At 33.9% G+C, this 15,799-nt stretch overlaps 1 protein-coding gene across 8 annotated transcripts in view; it reads left to right on the plus strand.

Moving 5' to 3' along the window:
• The window catches only part of FXR1 (FMR1 autosomal homolog 1), a 58,001-nt gene that overhangs the window by 18,527 nt on the left and 23,675 nt on the right, over positions 1-15,799 (plus strand). For all 8 annotated transcript variants that reach the window (XM_036242689.1, XM_036242691.1, XM_036242685.1 and 5 more), the window contains exons 3-9: positions 1,336-1,429; positions 7,179-7,250; positions 7,659-7,807; positions 8,039-8,132; positions 8,559-8,675; positions 10,221-10,391; positions 14,462-14,540. In XM_036242689.1, coding sequence (XP_036098582.1) covers positions 1,336-1,429; positions 7,179-7,250; positions 7,659-7,807; positions 8,039-8,132; positions 8,559-8,675; positions 10,221-10,391; positions 14,462-14,540 — 776 coding nt within the window. The remainder of the gene's footprint in view (positions 1-1,335; positions 1,430-7,178; positions 7,251-7,658; positions 7,808-8,038; positions 8,133-8,558; positions 8,676-10,220; positions 10,392-14,461; positions 14,541-15,799) is intronic.

Here is a 15,799-nt window from a genome sequence, read left to right on the forward strand (position 1 = left end):
TGATCATGTTATGAATAAGTTCAAATAATTCTAGTTTTAATAACTCTTTGCCTGTTTTTCTGCCCAGACTTGACTCAATATTTTATTTTCATGACCCTTTTCTTTGCCAAAACACACGTGAACATGAATCACCAGGTAGTTTTTGCAAAAATAGATGGCACAGATGGGATTATAATATGCTTAATTCTTTAAAAAGCAAATGTTGAAATGATGTTGTAGAAGGCCTTTTAAGTGGTCTTGGTAGTCAGAATAAGTATTAAGTCAATTTCAAATTGCTCATTAAGCAATATTAATTTTATAGATATTGTAATGGCTAGGTAATATTCTAAAATGGAAAGACTATGCTGGACGTGGTTAGAAAGGGTTAGAAAGGAGCACTGTATAACTGAAGGTCAGAAAAAGAACTGTTCAACTTTCACTTTTAAGTTGCTCTGGAACTGCCTGAAAAGGTATCTATCTGCCCAACAGCTGTTTCATGTAGAAACAAGTGTTGTGATGATTTCTGTCTTTGAGCAGCTGCCATTTAGACAGTAATGATGAAAAGCGCTGTTTATGTGTGTGTCGTGCATCCCGTGCAGATAGATACTATAGGAACATTTTATATGCTGGTATATCTCCTAGGTATATGAATGACCAGTTAGAACTTGAAGTTATTCATCAGCTCAGCTTATAAAATACATCATAAAAAAGATCAATTAGGCAATAGCTAAATTAGTAACTTTGATACATATTTACTGTAAACATTAAAAGTAAGCTTTTACTAGGCTTTAATTATATATGTGTTCATTGTAGAAAAGATAAAATTGTGAGAAAATTAAAATTATGTAATTCAGCTATTCAAAATAATTGAGTAATTTCTGTATTTCTGTGAATATGTGCACTAAAAAAGAATTATGCCGGTTATATTTTTTATAATCTCTGGAATTATGTTTCAAATAGTTGTAAATGTGTTTGAAATAAGTTGATTCCACTGTTAATTTGACAGTGGTGTAGATGTGATATTATTTTGAATCTAAGTTACTACTGTGAATATAGTCTATATCATTTGCAGAATAATGTATGTACCTATTCCCTTAAGATGAGTAATCTGACAGGTAATCTAATTATTTTCAACACGGTTAATTATTTATAAATTTCATCAAGACTTATGCAAAATTTTTTCTGCCTCAACAAACTACTTGGAAAATGTGTAATTATGAATGTTGTTTTTTCCTTAGGGAAAGCTAAGTGATTAATTTGAAAAATACACAGCACTTAGCATAGATTATAGCTTCCATTTTTGAGGGTATTAAGACAAATATTTTGAAATTTTTAATTCCTCTTCTAATCCTTCAGTTGGCAACCAGAACGTCAGGTTCCATTTAATGAAGTTAGATTACCACCATCACCTGATATAAAAAAAGAAATTAGTGAAGGAGATGAAGTAGAGGTATGTATTTGTAAGTTTTCTTGTGTGCCTATTATTTTAAATAAATATTCCTGTAGGAAAATCTGTTTTGCTGATTGAGAATAAATTGAATTCCTTTTTTTTTTTTCTGTTGATGGTGACTATATAAGTAGCAATGCTTGAGTTTTGGAGTCACAACTTGGGGGGCGGTATACAGAAGGGAAGGGAGAGAGGGAGGTGTGGGGGCGAGAGAGAAACCTCAATGTGAGAAAGACACATCAATCAATTGGCTGCCTCCTGCATGACCCTGACTGGGGTTGGGAATCAGGCCTGCAACCCAGGTATGTGCCCTATATCAGGAATCCAACCTGTGACCCCTTGGTCCTGATGACCCTCCAACCTCTGAGCCAAACTGGCCAGAGCTCAACTCTTCTGTTTTTAGCTTTGTGCCTTGGTCAAGTTTCTTTATCAGTAAAATGAAAATAATGAAATGTGAGAGTTAAGGATGATAGTGCATTTGAATTGCTTTGCACAGAATCTGGCACAGAACTAATGTTTGCTGTTTTCCTTCTTTTTCCTAATTACTTAAAAATTTTTCTTGTGCTTTTTTTTTTCTCAGTATCTTTGTTAAATACTAATTATCACCCTTTATTGTAGTGATAATTAATATAGTTTATATGTAATGTGAAATACTGTAATTAGTATACTACCTTGTTGAATATTCTAGAAATATCTGGAAATCTTTAAAATTACAGGAAAAACAAAAAGGTAAAAAACAAAAATCACTGCCCAGAGATAAAAACCACTGTTCATGTACTACATACTATTCCCAGGCTCTCCTTTGCCCCTTCTTTTAAAAATAAAAATGAGATGATTTGTACTGCTCCTTTATGTCTTGCTTTTCTCACATTTAATAGGTCTAATCTTTGATCTGTCTTCAATATGTTAATGTTGATTAATATGCCTATTGTTCTGTAGAAAGAAAATTGAAATCATTGTCAAATAATGATGTGATGAGTTTGTTAGAGATAGAAAATTCGACTTTTGATTAACACAATTTCTCAGATATTTAGCTCAGATATGCTAAATACGTTTATTCCAAGGGGTTGGCTCCATAGTATTGAAAGAGAGATTTTCACCCAGCTAGTGTGGCTCAGTGTTTGTCAACCCATGCATCAAGAGGTCACGGGTTCGATTCCTGGTCAGGGCACATGCCCAGGTCCCTAGTGGGGGGTGGGCAAGAGGCAGCCGATCAATGTTTCTCTCTCATATCTCTCTCTCTCTCTCTTTCTCTCTCTCTCCCTCCCTCCCAGACTATTTGAAGGTAAATAGAAAAATATCCTCTGGTGAGGATTAAAAAAAAACTGAGAATACATTATATATTTATGATTTCTGTTTTCAGTTCATTGGGGTATTACAGACATTTTTGTGTCTGGAACATACAGATTGCCATTTTTTCTAACCACCCCATAATGTTCCTTAGTACAGATATATCGTGATTAGAAGATAATGAAATTGACAGATTTTTTTTTTTTTTTTTGCTATTATAAAAAGAAAGAGCCAGCCCTGGCCAGTTTGGCTCAGTGGTTAGGCTATCAGCAAGAGGACCGAAGGGTAGAGGGTTTGATTCCTGGTGAAGGGGTACGTACCTGGCTTGCAGGTTCTATCCCCAGCCCAGGTCAGGGTTAGGTGGGAGGCTACCAGTTGATGATGTGTCTCTCACACTGATGTGTGCCACCCCCCCCCCCCCAAATCTTCCCACTCTTATCTAAAAAACAGTGGGTTCTTTATATTCTCTTGAGCTAGTTATATAATGTTTTGGGATACTGGAAGGGCAGTAGAAATCATTCCTGTGATTTCACGTGAGGTGTGCTTTGTCTTTTGTTACAGATATGTGCCTTGTTTAGCAAGTTAACACACACACACACATACACACTTGGATTTAACATATTTGATAATAAAAATGTTTATTTTTGAATTGTGGAGTTTTCTGCTTGAAATAAGAATTGGCAAGTTTTATTTTTATGATATATGCCTTCTATCTTTTATAGCAGATTATCAGACATTATGGTTATTCATTCATCTTTATATTTTCATTATAACATTGGGATAGGTACCTTGAGAGAAATTAGATAAAAGAAGTAAGAATAATTTGAGATAGGACAGTCTTACCTTGCAATTTTTTTAATTCAATATTTATTGTTTACATACTACCTTTAATAATGTTTCAGTTTGATTCTGCGACCAATTTGAAAATTTTGGCTGCTGTAGTTAGTCTTTCTCCTAATACCAAGTCCATTATTAGTCTTAGTGCTTGGGAAATGCTTAAACATTAAAAAAGAAGTGAACATAATATTTTTATTATATCTTTGTCTTGGAAAATGGCCAGTTTTTAAGACTTATGAACCCCATTAGTTAGTGATCAGCCACAGATATGAATGTGATAATATTGTACAGGTAGGTACATTAGTGTGTTATAGATGTTAAGCTTGCTTTTCTAATGTACATTTTTTTATTTCTTCATAGATTGTAATGAGATGAAATGGTGAATATAGGGGAATGAGAAATGTATCTCATGTAGTTGTAAAATGAGTCATTATGATTACGTATTCAGTTTAGTGCTTAGCATTATTTAGAAATTTTCTTTATAGTTTGGTGAAAACTGGTAAAAAAATTTTTCTACCTCTGGTGTGTATTATCTCTATTTGGTTGTGACTTTGAAAGGCATAGTTGAACATTATTAACGCGATTGAAAAGTTAGCAACATCAGACTGGAATTTCATTTAAGTCACAATTTGGTGTGTGCTGCAATTTGGAGACATTTTATAATAAAGTTTGACTTGGAGTTATTAGGTAGAATGAATCTTTAAATAGGCTTTTGGAATTTGATTCTTCATTTTCTGTCCTTCACTCCATAAAACTATAACCTTCAATCTGAGTACTATTATGTTTTTAGGTCTCCCATAGGCACTCCTTAGTTGCCTGCTTTTTTGAGCTCTTTTATGGATTTGAAGAAATGTACAGTGTTAAAGCAAGTGGGCCATAGCTTTAGTGTGTGAAAGCAAGGAGGGCCATAGCTTGGTTTAGAGTGTGAATTGCTCCCTTGAAATAGTTTGGGGATTTAAGTGAAATCTGAAGAAAGGGAATTTCTATGAGGTTGTCTTATTCCAATGACATCGCAAGCCATATTACTGGAAGGTTGTGCTTTGGTAAAAACAGAATTAGAACAAAGGGATTTAGGTAGTTTTAAGACCTGTTTTTTTCAGCATTTGTGTTTAAGGCATTCTTTCACTATAGATCACTAAGAGATACTTCATCTTGCTGAACTGCCTTCCTGAGATAGTGCTTGGAGTTGGCAAGAACTTTCTGTTCTTAGGGTTTTCTTTTTGTTTTTATAATCCTCAGTATACTAGGAAAAATAGTCATAATTTATCATGTGGGCCCAATAATCCATATTCACTGGTTTAAAAAATATTTTTAAGTCATTTTACATACAATTTTTAGAAGTAAAAATGACAGGATGGCAATGATCAACATTATAAGATATCTTAATAAGCATTTAAACATAGTACATCTAACTCTTTTATTCAGTATTTTTTTTGTTTTGATAATACATATACCTAATAATGTTCCCTAAATTACTGCTCACCAGCTATCATACATAAACTCAAAACATCCATCTTATAAATACGAATCTCAAATTTAAAATACATTTCTAGTAAGTTCTGATTTATTACGTCTTTGGGTTCATTTTACACATGAGTTATCAGATTGTAATACATTAAGAATAGTTGGAACTGTTGGTAGCTTCTAATTTTATTGAACAAAGCATAGTCATCTTTGTGCTTTAATTACACCATCTTTTAAAAAACTTGCACTGTTTTCATATTTAACCAATTGGATTGACTAACCCACTGAATTTTTTGCATTACTTCTTCATCTGTTTCTTTCTGGTCATCTTTGTATACACATCTATCTACCTGTGGCATTTGGCCACTTACTAACTTAATTGAGTATGTTTTGGTGTGCAAACATAAAAGGTAAAACAATACTGTTGTGTGTCAGTGTAGAAAAACAAGAATGGTCCAGATACTTGTTGCAGGATTTTGTATAATGGAATCCCAGTTGAATATTATAACTGGGTGAGAATACTAAATTTCCTTTTTTCTCCTTAGAAATGTAGTGTTTGGGGATATTGATTTAGGATGTTGTCATTTGAAGACTTTGTCTGAAATTCTGCTTATAAGATAATTTCACATTGATCATTAGATTCTGGAATGCTGTTGGCTCTGTGGATCAGTCTGATTCCTCTAATCATCGTGCAAGTCCTTCCTCTGTAAATTTTCTTCTCTTGGCAATTATGGGTTGAAAATAAAAATTCTGAATTCTTAAATGTTTAGCAGTGGCCAAAAAGCAGACTACAAGAATGTTGTTTATAGTCTTTTGTATATTTCCTTGAAAGACTATGCAATAAACTAGAGGATGATATGGTAGTAGTGATACATTTCACTGTTGTATCTTTCCAGGTAATACCATCATTTTTCTGTTTCTTTAGATTTTTAAAAAGTCATAGTTGGAAATAATTGAATGATGATGAAATAGCAGAGGGTTTATCAAGATGAGGAAAAATGTGATCATTAGATTCTACCTTAGATTTATAAAAGGACCCACTAGATACATATACTAATATCAAGATAGAGTAATTTTGTTTTCCTAAAAAATTAATTTGTTTTGGAAGACCTATGAGAAAGGATAAAAGTCAAAATAGTTAGATATGCTCATAAAATAAATGCAAAAGCTAAAATTTGAGTACCCTGGAGCCTAATTGGTATTAACACCCCCCCCCGCCCCATAGCCTTTTTCTAATGGCGTACGATAAAGTTTATAATGTTTTGGCTTATTCATTTATGGTTTCAATATTCTACCACTTCCAAAATCAGTCTCAGATCATCTTTATAAGAAGCTTCAAGCTTTTCAAAACTATTTGTGTATTAATAGTTTGCATTTATCTCACAGATAGCTGTTAACGTGTATTGATAGATTTCTCTAGCCACTGATGGTAGGGGTAACCTTGGTTTAGTCATCTCTACTTAGCACCTGACCCACCCCACCCCAGTTTTCCATGTATTAAAAATACATTTTAAAAGCTGCTCTATCATAAGAAATATCTGCAATCCCTAATGAAAGCTTTTCTAATGTACAATGTTAAAAACAAAAACACCTGATGATTCCAGATACAGAGCATATAAGACATACTTTTTTTAGATAGGAGGTTTTGTAAGATATTTATGTACTCTGCTAGATGTACTAATGTGTGTAATTTTTTGTTCAGCTAAACACTCAGTACATTTGATCTAGGTTCTTCAGCAAGGGGTCTAAATGTCATATCCTTGAAGGAATTTTAAGTTCTAGCTTACTTTTTTGCTACCTGAACCATCAAAATACAATGTCTGAAGATGAACAATGTTAACAGAAACTGAAAGACCTGTTTTATACTGTGTAAAACTGCCTTGAAAGAAGCATTGCTTTAATATTTGTTCAGTAAACCCTCATGAACTTGAATTTGATTTTCAAGGAGCCAAATTGCCCAGAAAGGTTCTTTATTTTTTTAGTAGTAAAAATTTAGGCTTACGTAACTCTTTTTTATTAAACTATGTTTAGTACACCAATTTCAGTACAATAACATTTTTGATTCTTAAGTTTATTGGGACTTGGCGTTTATAATAAGTTATTTACAGTGTTGAAATCTTTTAGGATGAATGGTTGAGGGCATTTTTTTTTTCCTTCTCAGGTATATTCAAGAGCAAATGACCAAGAACCTTGTGGATGGTGGTTGGCTAAAGTTCGAATGATGAAAGGAGAAGTAAGTGATGTTAACACTTTGTGACTAGTTTCCAGCGAAGTGCCTCCAATTCTTGGTTTCTGTAAATGTTACTCCAACCGTTTTGTTTCTAAAAGCCTACTTTAGAAATAGTTGATCACACATTTAAAAAAATCATCACCATTAATTTCTGTTTGTATTCTGCATTTGTAAACACCAAGGCTACTCTCCAGTGGTACACCCTGAGCATGTGAGGACTACCAAGGTTCATGCTGTAAAAACCTATAATCTACTTTAGGCAAATCAGTTTGATGTAACTAAGCTGTGCTTAGTATTTGTGCCACAAGGGGGAGGGTCTACTGTTTAAGCTGAGCAGTGTAATTAGAACTTCATTTAAAGCTTATTATTTTTGTTCAGATGGGATTTTTATAGTATTTTGATGTCTTTTAGTTTTATGTCATTGAATATGCTGCTTGTGATGCCACTTACAATGAAATAGTCACATTTGAACGACTTCGGCCTGTCAATCAAAATAAAACTGTCAAAAAAAATACCTTCTTTAAATGCACAGTGGATGTTCCTGAAGATTTGAGAGAGGCGTGAGTAATTTTGTTTACTATTGAATTGTTTTGTGAATTCAGAGGATTTTTAAGTGCTACAAAAATCTTTTTTCCCCAAACACCCAGTTATAAACTTCTGATTAAAAATCTTTTTAATGAACAAAAGTTTTAATGGGTGGTGTCAAAATGAAATACTGGGGTTTATATTATAATTGCCCTCTAAATTTAATCTGTTATTTAGGTCTTACACATGAATTAATTTCTCTATAGGTGTGCTAATGAAAATGCACATAAAGATTTTAAGAAAGCAGTAGGAGCTTGCAGAATTTTTTACCATCCAGAAACCACACAACTAATGATACTGGTAAGATAACTCCATATTTTAGGTAATTAATGGATATTGCACATATTTTTTAATAAAATATTTTTTAAAAATAAAAGCTAACTTGGTGTGTAGTGAATTTTCTAATACAGTGTGGGAGAAAAAAATTTTTGTAGTTAAAAATGTTATTTTTGTTTCTTGAGGAAAATTTTAATATGACATTCTTAACATCTTAAAATTCTTAATGTGTGGGGTGTTGCATTCCCTCTCTCCCATCATAATGTGAATAGCAGAATTAAATAATACGGAAATTCTGAAAGGAAAGTAAGATTACTTCTGGGAAAAGGGGAATATGTTAGGTGAGAGAAGTATAGTTGATGAGAATCATGGAATGCTTTATTGTGAAGGCCCCGTTTGTTGTATTGTCTTGAAAAATGATTGTTTTTGAATTAACTTGTTTATTTATAGTCTGCCAGTGAAGCAACTGTGAAGAGAGTAAATATTTTAAGTGACATGCATTTGCGAAGTATTCGTACAAAGTTGATGCTTATGTCCAGAAATGAAGAGGCCACTAAGCATTTGGAAGTAAGTGAATTTACTCATAAAAGGTATTTTGTGTGTCTCTGTTTCATAATCATATTCAAGTTCCCTGGCTCAAAGCTACTTGACTGTTAGGTTAAGGCAACTTAGGACCTAATTTGTGGCTAGTACCTGGAGTCATTGTGTCCTTAGAAGAATTGCTCTTTTTGTATTAGTTTTCTCAATTATACCCTTATTTGTGAAATGCCTGTTGAGTTTTTTTCTTTGGACTTAGATGACAGGTGCCAAAGAGCTTAGAAACTTACTAGGTATATCCAGTAGAACTGTATTGCTAATTCTTCTTTATTCTGTTCTTAATCTTTTTTTTTACTTCCTTCTTCCCTGTCAGTTACAATACACTTCCATTAGTAACTAGATTACTATAACAATTCTTGTGTAAGAGAAGAGTAGGACAGACAACATGTAGTTTTTAAAAAGAGCCTATAGCTGGCTGGTGTGCCTCACTGATTGAGCATCGACTCATGCATCAAGAGGTCGCTGGTTGGATTCCAGGTCAGGGCACATGCCCAACTTATGGGCCCGATCCTCAGGGGGCGGCATGCAGGAGGCAGCCAGTTGATGTTCTCTCTCACGGATGTTTCTATCTTTCTCTCTCGCTCTCCCTTCCTCTCTCTCTAAAAATTAATACAGAAAAAAAATTAAAAACACAATTTAAAAAGAGCCTATAGCTTTTCTGTCCTGTCCTAAGATACTCCTGTTTTCTCCTATTCATCACTGGGAGACTTATTCCTGCTACCCTCCCCCAAACATACATGCATTTACACACTGTATTAGAGAAATTGAGGCATGTTTATCTTTAAGACAACTTTGTGAATGTGCTTCTTAATTTAAAAGTTACAAACAGGATATGCAAATGAGTTTTGAAACATGACTCATCTGAACTGGAGAATTGCTTGTATCAGTTATTCTGGAAAATTGTTTTAGAATTACTCTTTTTCTGTGACCTTGACTAAAGAGACCCATCAAACTTTTTTTTCCCCTTTTCATTTTATGACCCCAAATGAGTTTCCTTTATTACTTTTTTCTTTTTTTTTTTTTTAAGTTGTAGTAAAAGTGACATAACATAAAACTTACCTTCTTAACTATTAAGTTCAGTGTAGTTTCAGTAGTGTTAAGCATATTCAGATGGTTGATCAATCTCTACAACTTTCATCTTACAGAACTGAAACTCTATACCCATTAACCGCCCCCCAATGCAATCTCCATTCTGCTTTCTATTTCTATAAATTTGACGACTTTGGATACCACAGAAAGTGGAATCATATAGCATTAGTATTTTTGTGACTGGCTTATTTCACTAAGCGCATTGCCTTTGATGTTTATTCACATTGTAGCATGTCAGCATTTTTTTTAATACTAAATAATTTTGCATTGTATGAATATATCACATTTTGTTCATCCATTCGTCAGTCTACATAGTTGGGTTGCTTTCACTTCTTGACTTGTGAATAATGCTATGAACATGGGTATACAAAAAGCAAATTTATTTTTGTTTTTTTATAATAAATTCTAATTTATCTCTTTTACTAGTGCACAAAACAACTTGCAGCAGCTTTTCATGAGGAATTTGTTGTGAGAGAAGATTTGATGGGCCTGGCAATAGGAACACATGGTAGTAACATACAGCAAGCTAGGAAGGTTCCTGGAGTTACAGCTATTGAACTAGATGAAGATACTGGAACATTTAGAATCTATGGAGAGGTAAGCTGCTTTCTGTCTCTCACATAGAATAACTTTGCTGTAACATTAACTACCGTTTGATCACATTTATATGGGATTTCATTTTGACAGTGCAAACACTTTAAAATCAGTCAACTTAGTAGTTATTATACATATATGCGTGTGGATTGAAGATATTATGATATTTGCAGCAATGAAAGGTTTTTGAATAATGTGTGTACTATATTCAGAAGTTTCTTAACCAGCTGCTTCTGGGTTTAACTCAGTTTTATGTACATTACAAACAGTTTATTAAAATATTTCTTGCGTGCTTACTATGTCAGGTACTGGCAGTTGTAAATAACATACTAGAAAACCTTCGCTAGATCTTGAATTTAGATACTATTTTGTCACTGATAATGAAATCTGTGTGTACAGGAAAATATTTCGAGAAATAAATAATTTAAAATTTTCATTGAGACCATTCTTTAAATTAGAATATATGGATAAGGTGTTTTTTTGGGGTGATAATTTTAAGTTTTGGCTTTTCATACATAGCTCTTAATGAAAAGCTTGAGTCATAAATCTGATTAGAGCCAGATTTTATTTCTGAAACCTTTAAAAGTGGCCAGTATAGGATGCAAGGCTGGTACAGTATTCGCAAATCAATAAATGTGATACACCACATAAATAAGATGAAGAATAAAAACCACATGATCATATCAGTAGATGCTGAAAAAGCATTCGACAAAATCCAGCATCCATTTCTGATAAAAAGGCTCAGCAATGTGGGAATAGAGGGGTCATATCTCGACATAATAAAGGCAATATATGAAAGACCTACAGCCAACATCATACTCAATGGACAGAAACTAAAAACATTTCCATTAAGAACAGGAACAAGACAGGGATGACCACTTTCGCCACTCTTATTTAACATTGTACTGGAAGTCTTAGCCACAGCAATCAGACATGAAGAAAAAATAAAAGGGATCCAAATTGGAAAGGAGGAAGTGAAACTGTCATTATTTGCAGATGACATGATATTATACATAGAAAACCCTAAAGACTTTATCAAAAATCTATTAGACTTAATAAATGAATTTGGCAAAGTAGCAGGATACAAAATTAACGTCAAGAAATTGACGGCATTCTTGTACACCAATGATGAACTCACAGATAGAGAAACTGAAAAAACAATCCCATTTACCATCGTGCCAAAAAAATTAAGATACCTAAGAATAAACTTAACCAAAGAAGTAAAGGACCTATTTGCAGAAAACTACAGGTCATTGAAAAAAGAAATAGAGGAAGATATAAAAAAGTGGAAGCACATACCCTGTTCATGGATTGGAAGAATTAACATCATTAAAATGTCCATACTACCCAAAGCAATCTATAGATTCAATGCAATCCCCATCAAAATACCAACGACATATTTCATAGAACGAGAACAAATACTTCAAAAGTTCATATGGAACCAAAAAAAAGACCCAGAATAGCCACAGCAATCTTGAAAAAGAAGGACAAAGTAGGTGGGATCACAATACCAGATATCGGGTTATACTACAAAGCGACTATAACCAAAACAGCCTGGTACTGGCATAAGAACAGGCATATAGACCAGTGGAACAGAACTGAAAACCCAGAAGTGGACCCAAGGCAATACGCTCAATTAATATTTGACAAAGGTGGCAAGAGCATACAGTGGAGTAAAGACAGCCTCTTTAATAAATGGTGTTGGGAAAATTGGACAGCTACATGCAAAAAAATGAAACACCATACACAAAAATAAACTCAAAATGGATAAAAGACTTAAATGTGACCCATGAATCCATAAAAATTCTAGAAGAAAATGTAGGCAACAAAATTTTGGACATCATACGGAGCAGAATTTTCACTGATACATCACCTAAGGCAACAGAAACAAAGGAAAAAATGAACACATGGGACTACGTCAAACTAAAAAGCTTCTGCACAGCAAAAGAAACAATCATCAAAATGGAAAGGCAACCCACTGTATGGGAGAACATCATTGCCAATGATGTATCAGATAAGGGGTAAATTTCCAATATATATAGAGTGCTCATACAACTCAACAAAAGGAAGACAAAGAACCCAATTAAAAAATGGGCAGAGGAGCTGAATAGACACCTCTTCAAACAGGATATACAAATGGCCAAGAGACATATGAAGAAATGCTCAACATCACTAATCATCAGAGAGATGCAAATTAAAACTACAATGAGGTATCACCTCACACCTGTCAGAATGGCCGCCATCAACAAATCATCAAACAACAAGTGTTGGTGAGGGTGTGGAGAAAAGGGGACTCTAGTACACTGCTGGTGGGAATGCAGACTGGTGCAGCCACTATGGAAAACAATATGGTGTTACCTTAAAAAATTAAAAATTGAACGTCCATTTGACCCAGTGATCCCACTTCTAGGAATATACCCTAAGAAGCCTGAAACACCAATCAGGAAGAATATATGTACCCCCATGTTCATAGTAGCACTATTTACAATAGCTAAGATCTGGAAACAGCCCAAATGTCTATCAGTAGATGAATGGTTAAAAAAGCAGTGGTACATATACACAATGGAGTACTATGCAGCGGTAAGAAAGAAAGATCTCTTATCCTTTGAGACGACATGGAGGGACCTGGAAAGTATTATCCTAAGTGAAATAAGCCAAGCAGAAAAAGACAAATACCACATGATCTCACTTATATACGGAATATAATGAACCTAACAGTCTGAGGAATACGGTAGACCCAGAAACATGGAAGTAGGACACAGACTGACATCCATCCCTCAGAAGAGGGTGGGGGGGGGGTGGGAAGGGATAAACCACAGAATTTATATGCATGTATGCATGACCAATGGACATGGGTAACTAAGCCGGGGACGGGGCTGGGGTGGGTTGGGGAGGGGGGTGCCAATGGGGTAAAAAAGGTGAAATATCTGTAACAAAAAAATAAATAAAATTAAAAAAATAAAAGTGGCCAGTATAACAAAGTAATTAAAATGAAAGGCTTTGGAGTCATACTGCCTGAATGGGATTCTGTCTACCACTTTGAGTGGGCTTGGAGAAAGTTACTTAATCTCCCTGTATAATTTTCCTTACTGTAAAATTAGAAGTATAATAGTACTTACTTACCTTGTAATTTATGAAGATTAAATACATTCTTATTTTAATTATTTTAATCCTCACCTGAGGACACTTTTTCATATATCTTCAGATAGAGTGGGAGGGAGGGGAAGAGAGAGAGAGAAACATCGATGTGAGAGAGACATATCGATTGGTTGCCTCCCACACAACCCTACCAGGGCCGGGGATCAAACCACAACCGAGGTACGTTCCCTTGACCGGAATTGAACCCGCAACTCTGGTCTGCAGGCTGACGCTCTTAACCACTGAGCCAAACCAGCCAGGGCAGATTAAATACATTCTAAAATTTTTTATTGTATATGGTATATATGAGTACACAATACAGTTGACCTGTGGTTGTTAAAGAACAAATAATAAAAGTGGACGTAACTATTACTGAGAACTGTGAATTCCCTTTAGGGAGTTCCCCATCTCCCATCCTTCAGTCTTTTAAAATTGTACCTATTCAAAATGAGGAATTTAATGATCTTATCAATTGATATTTTTTCTAGTGCATCTCTGCAAAACCAACTTTTTAAATCTTTTATCTTGATAATAAAAAAAAAATGCAGGCAGTATAGACAATATGAACAATTTATTTTTAATATTTACCTGGAGATACTCAACATGGAAGAATGACCAAATAAATATATTTGACTGGGTTTAAATTTGGCTAACATCAGTAAGTTAAAGAAACTCTTGCTAATTTTCTCAGAAACTTTCAAAAAGAGACCTTAGAGATGTCTAACATATTTGTGTTCTAATAGTACTTTTTTCTTAGTCTTTTAATGATTGCTTTTTTAGAAAAGTACTTCATGAGTTATTTGACCGGAAATGTCACTCTAGTGGGCTGAGCTTGGTACTAGAACGTACTATTTCAGGTTGTTCTCATTTCTCATATTTTTGTTTTAGATTGTGGGGTTTATTTCATGTTTGTTTCTCTCTCCTCACTCCCCCAGAGTGCTGATGCTGTAAAAAAGGCTAGAGGTTTCTTGGAATTTGTGGAGGATTTTATTCAGGTTCCTAGGAATCTTGTTGGTAGGTACTTCTACATGTTAAATAAGTCTATTTAATTACTTACAGTGACTTAATTGAAAATTAGTCTTGTGTGGTATTTTATATCTTTTAAGTATTTTGATAACCATATTTGTTTTTATTTTTTCAGTAATAACATTGTATGTGATTTGTATCTTTTTATGATAAAAAAGTAAAGATGTCTTCTTCTGTTCAGGGTAACACACTAATAAAGCTCATGGTTTTTATAACAATTTGCCATTACAGTTTTTCTTAAGCCAGTTTATGCCTTGTGCAGAGTAAAGTAGATGTACATGGCAGGAGAGGAAGGTGGTGATGATAAGATGATAGGAGGTTTCATTGTTTTGTTTTTGATGCCATTAATGCAAGCTATTGTACCCATGGGTTATAAGTTAGTTGTGCCAACATTTTTGAACCTGGAGTTAAATGAGCATTATAGCTTGGAATGAGTTGTTTAATAGCTTTGTTATTGATATCCTGTAGATCTGCGCTCCGTCTTTTTAAATGCTATTTGAGACAAGTGGGAAATCTTTTGTCACACGTTAAATGTCACTGATTTTCCTAGAAGTTTAATATAAAAATAATCATCACCATAAAGTAGTGAAATGTATTAGGAGAGATGAATTTTTGTCACCTATTAGTATCTCCCCCCAAAAAAAGTTGTTTTACCTTGTTGAAATCGAGCCCCTTGGGCTCCATTTATAATTAGGCCTATTCTGCCTTTAGGAAATGATTTCTTTGATATCTGTGTTTTATTTGTCAAATTCTGTAAAACAAACAGTGGGAGAAAATCTAAAAAACAATACTTCCACTATTCAAAGATGTTTTTCTGGCCTATAACAACTAGTATGCTCTGGTACAGTAGTCTACAACACAGTAATTTAGATTAGTTTTTTGATACTCAGTTGTTACATAAAATGCTTTTCAATTTTGCCTAAATAGTTGAGTAGTTATAACATACTACCAATTAAGTAAGCTCTACTTTATCTGTTTTTGGAAATCACTCTTTATTGTAGACTGATTTTAATAAATGTTATCAAATATTTATTGTCACATGAAATCACTGTAGACAAAAAAGCTGCTTTTGAAAATGATCCCCTTTTTATTTAAATTCTACTCATTTATTGACATAAGTACTAACATTGGTTTGCTGGTTTACAGAGTGTAATTTGACTTAGGTTTCTTCACTTGTAAAACTGATTTGGAGGTATGTACTAGAGAATCAGGATTCTATCCAATTCAACAATTCTATAGAAGATAGC

The sequence above is a fragment of the Molossus molossus genome, unplaced genomic scaffold, assembly GCF_014108415.1.
Source record: "Molossus molossus isolate mMolMol1 unplaced genomic scaffold, mMolMol1.p scaffold_m16_p_5, whole genome shotgun sequence".
NCBI lineage: Eukaryota > Metazoa > Chordata > Mammalia > Chiroptera > Molossidae > Molossus > Molossus molossus.